The 11712-nt window shown below is 45.0% G+C and overlaps 1 protein-coding gene across 1 annotated transcript; it reads left to right on the top strand.

Moving 5' to 3' along the window:
- Positions 1-4639: 4639 nt before the first annotated feature.
- Positions 4640-11180, top strand: LOC123071659 (protein NRT1/ PTR FAMILY 8.1). Its single transcript, XM_044495238.1, has 3 exons — positions 4640-4906; positions 4997-5729; positions 10059-11180. The coding sequence occupies exons 1-3, from the start codon at positions 4804-4806 to the stop codon at positions 10885-10887; spliced, it is 1665 nt and encodes a 554-aa protein (XP_044351173.1). The 5' UTR covers positions 4640-4803; the 3' UTR covers positions 10888-11180.
- The last annotated feature ends 532 nt before the right edge of the window (positions 11181-11712 follow it).

The raw sequence follows: 11712 nt of genomic DNA, 5'->3' as shown, positions 1-11712 counted from the left end.
CATATGAGCTCATTATTGTTCTTTTGATCTAATCCTCAGAAAAGGATCTCTCTAAGTCATTTCTCTCCTCATCACTAATCATTTCAGTCTCAGAACAAAATCCATCACCTAGGTGTAGATCTGGTTTAGATTCATAAGCAAAAAGATCTTTGTAAAAGTTAGTAGCCACCCCCAGCATATCATCAGTAGATGTCACTGGTCCAGACGGACCCATCAGTTCAGCAAGATAGTTTTCCCTATGCCTATGGTTCGCCAAGGCTTGAAAATAAGCATTGTTACGATCCCCTTCAAGAATTTTCCTATGTCTAGATTTCTGCCAAAAGGTTGTTTCCTCTTTTTTCCAAATCTCATCTAGTTCTTTCTTAACATATTCCATCCTATCATGATCGGCAACACTTAACTGCTGGGATTCAGATAAAACATCCAGCAAGTCAAACTCCATAAGGAGGGCCTTTTTCTTTTTTCTTAAAGCAACCTCAATATTAATAGCCCAGCCTTTTGTCTTCTTCCTAAGCATTCTGGTTTTGGATAACCAGTTATCTACAAAGGAGACATAGGAAGAAGTAGCCACCCAGGCATCATGCACCATTTGGTGGAAACCAGGTTGTGCTAGCCACCATTTCTCGAATCTAAACATCTTAGAGTTAGATGATTTTCTCTCTCCTGTGTCTAGCACCAAAGGAGTTGGATCACTCCCCACTCTGGGGAGGGCATTTAGGGAAGACATTGGTAAGTGAGCATCCCAATCCACAGAAGTAAAAACTCTATCTAGCAAGGCAAAAATAGGATTATCTTGGTTATTAGACCAAGTATATCCCCTATTCGAGATAGAAATCTCCAGCAACCCCCATCTGTTTATACAATCATTAAACAAGAAGGTGGTATGTTGATTAACTAACCCACTACTCTTCTCGCTCTCATTCCTAACCAGGTTAAAGTCACCACAGATGAGAATAGGATATGAGGCAGAATCTAAATATCATGTAGCTCAGCAACAAAATCCATTTTGAACTCTGGATAGGCAGAGCCATAGACTATTACCAGTGCCAAACAAACCCATCTCCCTTATTCTTAACAGTGGCCTTAATGGAAAACTCATTATTAATAAAACCAATGACCTCAAATAAACTTTTCCTAAGACCCACAAGGATCCCCCCGAGCAGTATTAACAGCAGGTAAATAATGCCAGTCAAAATTTTTAGCCCTATCAATAGCTTTGAGGAAACCCTCAAAGATAATTTCCTTTTTGGTCTCTTGAAACCCAATGAAATCAGGATTAGATTGGGCAATAGTATCACAAAGGCACTTAATTTCCCAGATTGACCAAGACCTCTAATATTCCAAATAAGACCTATCATTAAGTAACTTTAAAAGGATGTGATAGACCACAAGGTCTGGCTTTGGTTAGGACATTGGGGGTTCTCCTCAAGGCATCAGCAGTGCCCACTATCTTGAGAGAGCAACCATCCAATGGGGTCCCAATCAACTCATCTTGGTCTAATTCAAGATTCTCTGAAAGAACAATCTCAGAATTATTGTTGGCAAAAGCCAGACAGCTCTCTTTCTCTCCATCAATCAAGTCATCAATGATATCATGTCTATTAGAATCATTCCCCCCAATGCATATTTCAATTTTACTCATTTGTTCAAATAGAAATGCATGATCAGTGTTAGTGAATGATTTACCTTTGAAGGTTTTAGGAATTTCCAGATTCTGCTTCCTCTTGTAAGCAGCAGCTTTTTCCATGATATTCACATTGTCATGTCCCCTAGTGGCAGGTTTCTGTACCAAAATAGGACCCCACTTGGATTTCCTTGCAGCCTACCCCTGATCTTGAGCCTGATCCAGGGTCTCCATAAGTGATCTCTTCAAAGAGACATTTTGTAAGGCATGGATAGCTCCAAGGGGAAGAGTCCCCAGTTCATCTTCATTAGGTTCATCTTCATCAGACTCAGAAAAGTCCACAGATTTAAGGATACTCTCACAGTACTCCATACGTCCAAGTTTCCCATCTGATTTGGTTATTCCCCCAGCCTTCCCCATAAGGGGCTTTGTTGGAGTGAAGCTCAGGAGTTCAGAAGCACATTCATCCTTTGACACAACCCCTTCAGCACATGCAGTTTGTTCTTTCTTGTCAGCAACAACACATTCCAAGATAAAAGCCTCATGATCAGCATTAGAGCAGAACACATCAGACTGGGTCCTCTCTTTTTGTTTTGTCTTATCTTGTGCAGCCAGATTAGCTTTATCAAGTTCATCAATAGTTTCCTCACTATCTAGCAAGTCTTCAGACAGTCCATCTTTCTGAGCATTCCCACCATCATCTTCTTGTCCCTCAGCTGCACCTTCTCCCTCTATATCATCATCATCCTCAATGACAATGACAGAGTCAACACCACCCACTTGCTCAAAACCTTCTACAGTGAAGCCCAATAGAAATAATTTCTTCTTCATCTCAATTAGTCTCTCAAAAGAAATTTTAGTGGGACCCTACAGGCAATTTTGATTCTCAAATTCTCAAAAAAGGTCCTAAACATACCATTCCAATCCACATCAGTCAGCACACCAAACAAGGAGGCAATCTTGGCAAACACTTTCCATGTGCACCACTTGGGAGGAATCCCTTCAATTAGTACCCAGGCCTCAACTAGCTCCCCAAAAGGTTCACATGCCCCTTTCCATTTAGTAAGTGTAACAAACAGATCCTGGGGCAAGCAGAAAGCAGGCAGTTCAATAAGATCTTCAACTTTCTTCCATGGAGGAAACCTCACCATGAAGGTCTTGCTTGATAAGCCTCTAATTTGCCAAGGCCACTGTCTAGTCTAACAGAAAGTGGCAGTCAAAAGACATAACAACATCTCTTTGTCCACATCACCTTTAAGAATATTCACTACAACACAGTTTTGGAAATTCAGCCAGTTGGATTCATTAGCCACAGGAACATCTACATGGTAGAAACCAAGTCCATTTGCTCCACTACCAAAAAAGGCAGCAGTTAGTTGAACCCTAGTCCAGGCAGCACAATTGTTCACATTGTGATTTTGCTGGCAGATAAAGCATGTCTTTGGCTTGATATAATTCTCAACATAATGCCCTAGACCTCCGCAGTTAAAACAAATCATGTCCTTATACCTAGAATCTAAAACTTGCTCCATCTCCACCTCCACAGACTAAGAAGATTGTACCTGGGATGAGGCAGCAGTGGAGGCTGTAGACTTGGTAGGCTTAGGTGCAGGCGCCAGATCTTTAGAGTTCGGGGCAGATGGATGTCTCCTTCCTCCCCGAGAATTGGCTCTCTGTGTGGTAGCCTTCGAAGGGCCACCAGCACCAGATCCCGCACCAGCATTCCGGCGGTCCGACATCTCCAAACCTGGCTTCACAACTGCTGCAAAAGAGAGGGGTCCAGGGCCCAAACCCTCCGTCGAAACCTTGACGGTTCTTGGGATCGGATCAAAGATGCGGCGGGAAGCACGGTGGCAATCAGCAGCCATAAACGAGCGGGATGCAATCAAATCCTTCCGGATCCAGCAAGTGAACCCAACGGATGGGGGGCAGTTCAAGGTGGGGGGGGGGAGGCGGCGGCGGGGAGGGGAAGGAATGAGCCAGAGGTGGCCAAAGTGCTCTTCTATAGTTTCTAGGTCACCCTCCCCACGCGAACGCGTAACCTATGAATGTGTTTTCCTACCCTGAACGCGAATACTGAAACTGGGGCCCGACACGGTCTAGTTAGGCAGAGAACGTGGTTTTTGACTAATCGTCACCGCATTGTTCATCAGGCTATCGCCAAATTTTGAAACAGTCACCATCTTAGATGCCGCAGAAACGGCAACAGGATCAGAAAAATCAATCAACACATTAGGGGAAACCCTAGACTCATCCAGATCGATCGACTCAACACCTGAATTCTTAAGCAGCACGCGAGGGGAAACCCTACATTTACCCAAATCAACCAAGGAAACACTTGAACTCTCCTGCCATTTTTTCGACTGAATCCTCCGTGAACGCAAATCTAACAAACGAGAGCGAAATGAAGAGGATAAGCGGACCGAGTGCATACCTCCCTCACCCGGCCAGGGAGGGGGATCGACGGCGCGACGTTGATGCAGGATGGGCAGGGGCACTAGATCCTTCACTGGCGGCGGCGGGGCAGCTACACCTCCGGCGGAAGGAATTCCGGCGGAATGCTAGCAATCCCCTCCACCGACGGCGGCCTGATGTTGAGCCGTGACGGATTCGCCGTCTTGTAGAATGCCCACTTCGCAGCCTGCACGGGATCCTCCGATTCGGCCTCCTGAATCGCCCAGAAGAGAAGCTTCACATCCATGCAGCCGTCGTCGCCGATGAATCGCGCGCGCTCTGCGAAATTCGTGTAGCGGAGAATGTAGAGGTGGATGTCTCCGCACTCCTCCCGGTTGGGGAAGCGCTCCAGCACCACCCGACGCATTTCCCGTCGAGCCTTCAGCGAGTTGTGGTCGATCTGGAGCGGCGGAGCCGCCTCTGGAAGTGGGAGCGTCCGCGGCTCCGCAACTCGAGTTGTCGGCGCAAGTCAACCGATCCGCAACCCGTGACGACGCGCCCCTGTCATGAGAGTTGGTAGGTGGAGGCTGGGGGTGGGGAAAACTCGAACTAATGCGGGGTAGGTGGAGAGGGCGAGCGGATTGGGATTTTTGTCTCACTTTGCTCTCGTCGCCCCGAGGAAGGGGGAGGGGAAGAGAGACACGCCATCATCCCTCATTCAGGCTAATGTTCCTCCTCTCTTTTGCTTCAGCTGGGTTCGTTTTCAGAGCTGATACTGTTCGACCATGGAACCGGTAGAAGTAGAATCAAAAGGCCTGCAGGGTGACGCCGATCGCCGGACGTCGATGAGAGATCGCCGGAGTTCGTGGGGCTACGTTTTCATCCTCGGTAAAACTTGCACCATTTTCTTGTTGTCGCTATGATCCCAGATCCACGCTAAATATGCTGCTCATGCATTCACGCGCGCGTGGTGTGCAGTGAACAACTGCCTCCAGTACAGTGCTTACTACGGCGTGTCGACGAACCTGGTGAACTACCTCAAGGTCCAGCTGCACTCCGGCAGCAAGGCCGCCGCCAACAGCGTCACCAACTGGCAGGGCACCGCCTCCATCACGCCGCTCGCGGCCGGCTTCCTCGCCGACTCTTTCCTCGGCAGGTACTGGACCATCACCCTCTTCCTCTTCATCTCCGTCGCGGGGTACGGCGTCGTGGCGGCGAGCGCGTCTGCGGCGCTGGAGAGCGCGGTGTTCTACGCGGGACTGTACCTGGTGGCGCTGGGCGGCGCGCTGCAGCCGGTCCTGTCGTCGTTCGGGGCCGACCAGTTCGACGCCGAGTCCGACGAGGAGGAGCGCGGGCGGCAGAGCTCCTTCTTCAACTGGTTCTACCTGTCCATCGTCGTGGGCTCACTCGTGGGCGGCACCGTCCTGGTGTGGGTGCAGTCCGCCCACGGCTGGCGGCTCGGCTACGGCATCCCGGCGCTGCTCAGCGTGCTCGCCGTCGCCCTGTTCCTCACCGGCACTGGCGCGTACCGCCGCCACCAGCCCCCCGGCGGCAGCCCGCTCACCAGGATCGCGCAGGTTGTGGTCGCCGCCGCCAGGAAGTGCGACGTGGAGATCCCGACCGACGCCACGCTGCTGCACGAGTGTGACGGTGGCGACGGCATGTCAGCGATTCAGGGGAGCCGCCGCCTCGCGCACACTGACGAGTTCAGGTCAGTGCCCGTGCCCTGGCCGCCTTCCACTTGCATCGTCTCCATCATGTGCAGTTTTTCGAGAAAGGAGCGTTCAATTTATTTTGTCTATGATTGAGACATGCTGTGTGACTGATTGAGCAAGCTAATCAGCCAACCTGGACCAAACCTAATCTCGGTGTCATCCACTCTTCACAGTAGCCGCCCAACATTATCTTTTGTTAAAATTCAACCCATAGTAAATCTGAGCATCTTGTTTGTGCAGATTTGCTGATGAGAATCACCAAAGTAGTATCATCTAACTGTTACATCATTTGATTAGTGAAATAAAACAATAGAAATTCATATGAATCTCCTAGATGAGAGTTAGCCACACTTTTTTTTTATTCTTGTGAATTCACAAGATGCTCCCCACTGCCACGACCCCGACCAACGTCACGCTCCTGCATGAGTGTGCCCTGACCTCTTCGAATGTCCAAACACCATGAATTTTAGCACGCACGTCACCCGTTTAAGTATCTTTCATGCCAAAAAATATCAGATCTTTTTTACTTCTTCCTTCGATCCACATTAATTGCCACTGCAAGTATATTATTCAACTTTACTGTTCACATACCGAATCATCACACTCATATCTTTTGTTGAATCGATAACCACAATAATGCAGCACAAGTCCAAGGAAGTTGCTTCAACGGAAAAAAGACTGACTATTCTTTTAGGTGATGTTTTTGTTTTCTGGTTTCAATCACTTTCCTTCCCTCATTGCCGTCGACCCCCTTCACCCGTCGTTGTCAACAGGCCCACCGCCAGGGGCCTAATCGCCATTTTGCCACGCGGACAACTCTGCGCCCCCTCCCAATCCAAGCCACCACCCCTTTCATGTCTCCGTCCCTTTACTACCTCGTTTGCGCCGACCACATAATTGATTTGGACCCAAACAAATGTTGATAATTAAAGAATAGCAATTGACACAAAAGTAGATTTACAGGGTGCTAGTAGGGCATGGTCAATGTCGATCAAAACTTGACGCCACAAAATCTAAGAGCAACGAACCTCATCGTAAGTCATTGTAGCATGCTCATGCCGAGGAAAAAAATGCTAGAATCGGTGCTAGTATACAACCCGCAAAGACATTATTTCATCTTTGCTAATTCAAACATTCATATATTTTAAGTTGCAGTTACATTTTTTAAACTTTTTGTATATTTGAACTCCTACCGTCAAGACATTTCAAATAAGATCAATTTGGATACAATTCAAACATGTTCAAATTGCAACATTTCAATCCACATATTTCACTAAATTTATTCTAGCGTGGGGAACTGCTTAGAATAGGACCAATGAGTGAAATCGATTTTTAATATTAGTGAAATTATTTTTTTGAAATGAGCGAAACATCTGTATTCGAAAAGGAGTGAAGGTTTTAGTGAAATTGATTTGTTTCAGAAGAGCGATTTTTTTTGTAAGTTTGGAAAAGTGAAATATGTTATGAAACTACTGAACGGGATGAACTCATTCTTTTTTAAGTGGTGGAGTCTTACCTGGAATAAGTGAAATCTTTTTTTTTTGAAAAAGTGAAATATGTTCTGAAATAATTGAAATGGATGAACTGAATAATTGCGATTTTTTTTTAAATTAATCTTATTGATTTTTTTTCAAATAACTGTAATGTATGGTTTGAAATAATTGAAGTGGATGTTTTCAAATAATTGAAACCAGTTTGTGAATAAGTTTTTGAAAGAATTGAAATCAGATTTTTGTGATGTGTGAATATCTAAACTGAAAGTGATATTGGTGAAATGTCAAATATTTTTTCTGAAATTGAAATAACAATGTGAAATATGTAAACTGAAAGTGATATTGGTGGATTTGTGGAAGCAAAATGCATTTTTTGTGTTCATTTCAGGTTCAAGTGAGTAAAGTTACAGATTTCATAACTCCATATTTGCAAAATAGTGTTATAATTTCTGAAATATGTTTTTAAATAATTTAAATGGATGAACTCAAATTTTTAAACTATGGAATATGTTCTGAAATAACTGAAATGGATGAACTCGATAATTGAAATCACCTTTTTCATGTTATTGAAATAGGTTTCCTAATATAATTAAATGTATGTTTTGAAATAATCAAAATGAAAGCTTTCAAATAATTGAAATAGGTCTACAATAATTGGAAGCAGTTTTTGAAAAAAAAAATTGAATTGGTCTTTTGAAATTATGATTGAAATCATTTTTAGAAATCATTCTTGAACTGAGTGAAATAGTGTTTGAATCTACTTGCGAAATAATTGTGTGAAATAATTCAAATATGTTTTTCGAAAGAACTTAAATATGGATTTTCAAGTGACAAAAATGTTTTCAAATGTTGTTGAATAAGTCGGTTGAAACGGCCAAATTTAAACATGTATGAAATGTATCTAAGATTGGTCTTGTTTTAAAGTCTTGGCGCCATGAGTTCAAATATACTACAAAGTTTGAAAAATTAAATTATGGTTTAAAAGATATGAATGATTTATATTAGTAAATTATGAGGAATAGAAGTGTGGACCTACTGTGTGAGAGAAGAGAGAGAGGACAGAGATGGATTTTCGCATGTCACATTCCTTCATTGCATGGATGTGGATGATATCATGTGGTGGGTCCGGATGTTGAAATACCAATATTTAATAAACGTGAGAAAACAATGCTACTCTACATGTTTTATCTCGCAAAAAAAATGCTACTCTACATGTGGTATAGAGTATGGTGTGTGGTGGCGCAGGGTAATTATCTAGCGCGGTAGCGCCTGGTAGGTACCGGTAAAATTTTCACTTTGTGTCTCCAACCAAATTATCTGGTCGTAAAAGAGAGTTAACCACATGTGGGGTCCAAACTAGCCTAATTACTGAGAGGGAAGCACTTAGTGAATAAATAAACTATTCTAACCCATGGGCTAAGAGTACTACTTCCCCATCCCAAATTACTTATCTTAGATTTATTTTCAAAATTCCGGGCTCGAGACAAAAATCCTCCAAGTCTTACTTCCGGTGACAGCCGCTGCTTGCGAAATTAACTCAAGGCCTAAGAATAAGTATTTTTTAGATTTTTTTTCTAACACAGTACAAACGCAGATGCTCATACATACACACATACACTCAACTATGAATGCAAGTACGGACACTCGCGGAGCTATATGCACCCCTGCAGGTGCCGTGCCCCCCCTCCTTTGCAAATTTAGTGAAGATTGTTTTACAGAGAGATTTAGATTGGAAAAATAGAGATGTTTTCCACTATCTTTTCTCTTTGCCCCCCCCCCCCCCAATCTTCCTGGTTTAGCTCCGCCAGTGTGCATGCACACCCTACCTCTATGAGCATCTCCAAGAAAATGAGCCAGCACATCATCTTGAGATTGATAAAATCACCACAGACGTTGTAGTCCATGGGGACGTCTCCTTCAACTCATATCCTTCGAAAGCCTGAATCCAGAAAAATGCGATCACAAAGTCTAGGACTTAGAGCATCTCTAGCAGACCCCGCATCCCGCCGGCCCACAAAACGCATTTGTTGTTCGCGAAAAACGGTTTTACGGACCCGGGGGGGGCACGGACTGAAATGTCCTCCCCACCAACCGCTCTCGCTATATGCAGGGCACCGACGGGCCGGGGGACCCGCGTATTAGAATGGAGGGAGTAGGAATTAGATGTGCAATAGCTCAGGGTGTGCAAAACCCAACCGAAAACCAAAACAAAACCAAAAAAGCCAAACCGAACCAACATGTCAGTTTTTTTAGGTTTTGGGTTCAGTTTCAGTTGTAGTTTTAAATTATGAAAACCATTTGCATTCCGGTTTTTTGGTTAGCAATGGAAAACCATTAGGTTAACCAAAAATTGAGGTTTTTTGGGTTCAAAAGCGTAATGGGCTGCTATAGTACAATACTTTCTAGCCCATTTAGTGCTTCGATTTACGCGATCCATTGTTCCTTCTTTATCCTTTTTTAATTTTTTTTCTACTCATTATGATATGCATGATCTATTTACACGTGAAAAAGTTATGAGTTGACTCAAAAATCCACGTCAACTTTGGTTAATTTGATTATTACTGAACCAAACCGAAAGTAAATGGTTATTACCAAAACCGTATGTCTCCCCGTAAAAACCAAAGTATAAAAATTTATAAACCGAACTGAATCAAACTGGAAAAAAAAATTGAATGCATGCCGCGAGCAATAACACATCTAGATATGCTTTAGCAAAACTGATAAAAAAAAAGTATTACACGATCGAAGCGGCGAGCGGAATTTTACAATGCTACATGCCAGCTAATAAAAAATTTAATCGGTTGCACTGGTCGGTTGTTATCCATTATTCAGGTTCTTGGACAAGGCGGCGGTGGAGACGGCGGGCGACAGGGTGCGGCCAGCGAGCCCGTGGTGGCTGTGCACGGTGACTCAGGTGGAGGAGACCAAGTGTGTGTTGCGGCTGCTGCCGGTGTGGGCGTGCGGCATCATCTTTGCGGCCGCCTACACGCAGATCACCACCACCTTCATCCTTCAAGGGGACACGCTGGACCCGCGCGCCGGCCGTTTTCGTGTGCCCGCCGCCGTGCTCACCGTCTTCGACACACTCAGCGTCATGCTCTGGGTGCCGCTCTACGATCGCGCCGTCGTCCCGCTCGTGCGCCGCCTCACGGGCCACCGCCGCGGGTTCACGCAGCTGGTGCGCATGGGCGTGGGCTTCGTCATCCTCACGCTCGCCATGCTCGCCGCCGGCACACTCGAAGTCGCACGACGGCGCGTCGTCGCGCTTCACGGCACCTACACCGGCGCGGACGGCGCAGAGTACGTGCCGATGTCGATATTCTGGCAGGTGCCGCAGTACGTGGTGGTAGGCGCGGCGGAGGTGTTCACGTTTATCGGGCAGATGGAGTTCTTCTATGACCAGGCGCCAGACGCCATGCGGAGCGTCTGCTCGGGGCTCTCCAGCGCGGCGTTTGCGCTGGGCAACTACGCGAGCTCGGCGCTCGTGGCCGTCGTGGTGCGCGTGACGACGAGGGGCGGGCGGCCCGGGTGGATCCCCGACGACATCAACGACGGACACCTTGACTACTTCTTCTGGCTGCTCGCCATGCTCTGCACCGGCAACTTCGGTGCGTACCTGCTCGTCGCACGGTGGTATACCTACAAGAAGACCGCTGACTAAACCTGGCGATCACTGTGCCGTATGTGCTAGGGTACTTCTTTGATGCAATAAACTTGTAATTGGGAAAGCTACCTGTGTTGCGGCAAATCTTGAAGGAACTCTGCTCATAGAAGATTCAGAATCGTTGATCTAGAAAAAGTTCGTCAGCAGTCTGGAAAATTCAGGTTTCAGCACCGACTCCTGTTGGACGCCCGCAGGAGTCGGGTAGGCGCGGCAGTAATGCCTAAAAGCAAGGGGAACTGGCCGGCCAACTCTGGCGCGAGCATGCTTTTTACTCTTTATTAATCTTTTAATCGGTTTTTCTCTGATTTTTTTTGCGAATCTTGATGTTTTAAACCCTTTTTAAAAATCAGTGCGAGTTTAAAAATATTCAGTGTGTACTGAAAACTATGTTCATTGTATATTAAAACAGTTCAATATATATGAAAAAATATTCAGTGTGTATTAAAAAATGTTCAAAGTATATTCAATTTTTTTTGGGTGCGTTTTATGAAAATTTTCATCATATATTACAAAAGTATTTAATGTGTATTCGAAAAAAGGTCATCATATATTAAGGAATTGTTCACTGTGTATTCGAAAAAAGGTCATCATATATTAAGGAATTGTTCACTGTGTATTAAAAAATTGTTCAGCGTGTATTTAAAAATAAAAATAGCAAAAAAAACATAACAAAGCAAGAAAATCTAAAAAAAACCATATAAAGAACCGGAAAGGAAAACAAAAAAAAGCAAACAGAAATGAAAAGAAAAAAACTGCAGCGAACAAACCACAACCCGTACAACCAAACTGGGCCGGTCCACCTCGCTTGCAGTAATCGATGGG

This window comes from Triticum aestivum, chromosome 3B (genome assembly GCF_018294505.1).
Source record: "Triticum aestivum cultivar Chinese Spring chromosome 3B, IWGSC CS RefSeq v2.1, whole genome shotgun sequence".
Classification (NCBI taxonomy): Eukaryota; Viridiplantae; Streptophyta; class Magnoliopsida; order Poales; family Poaceae; genus Triticum; species Triticum aestivum.
Note: the sequence above shows the minus strand (reverse complement) of the source record. Positions and strands in the feature narration are given on the sequence as shown.

Excerpts from the sequence above, each read along its gene's own strand:
- LOC123071659 (XM_044495238.1), top strand. The coding sequence starts at position 4,804 with ATGGAACCGGTAGAAGTAGAATCAAAAGGCCTGCAGGGTGACGCCGAT. Across the intron at positions 4,907-4,996 it reads GGGCTACGTTTTCATCCTCG|TGAACAACTGCCTCCAGTAC; the intron begins GTAAAACTTGCA and ends CGTGGTGTGCAG. Across the intron at positions 5,730-10,058 it reads GCGCACACTGACGAGTTCAG|GTTCTTGGACAAGGCGGCGG; the intron begins GTCAGTGCCCGT and ends TCCATTATTCAG.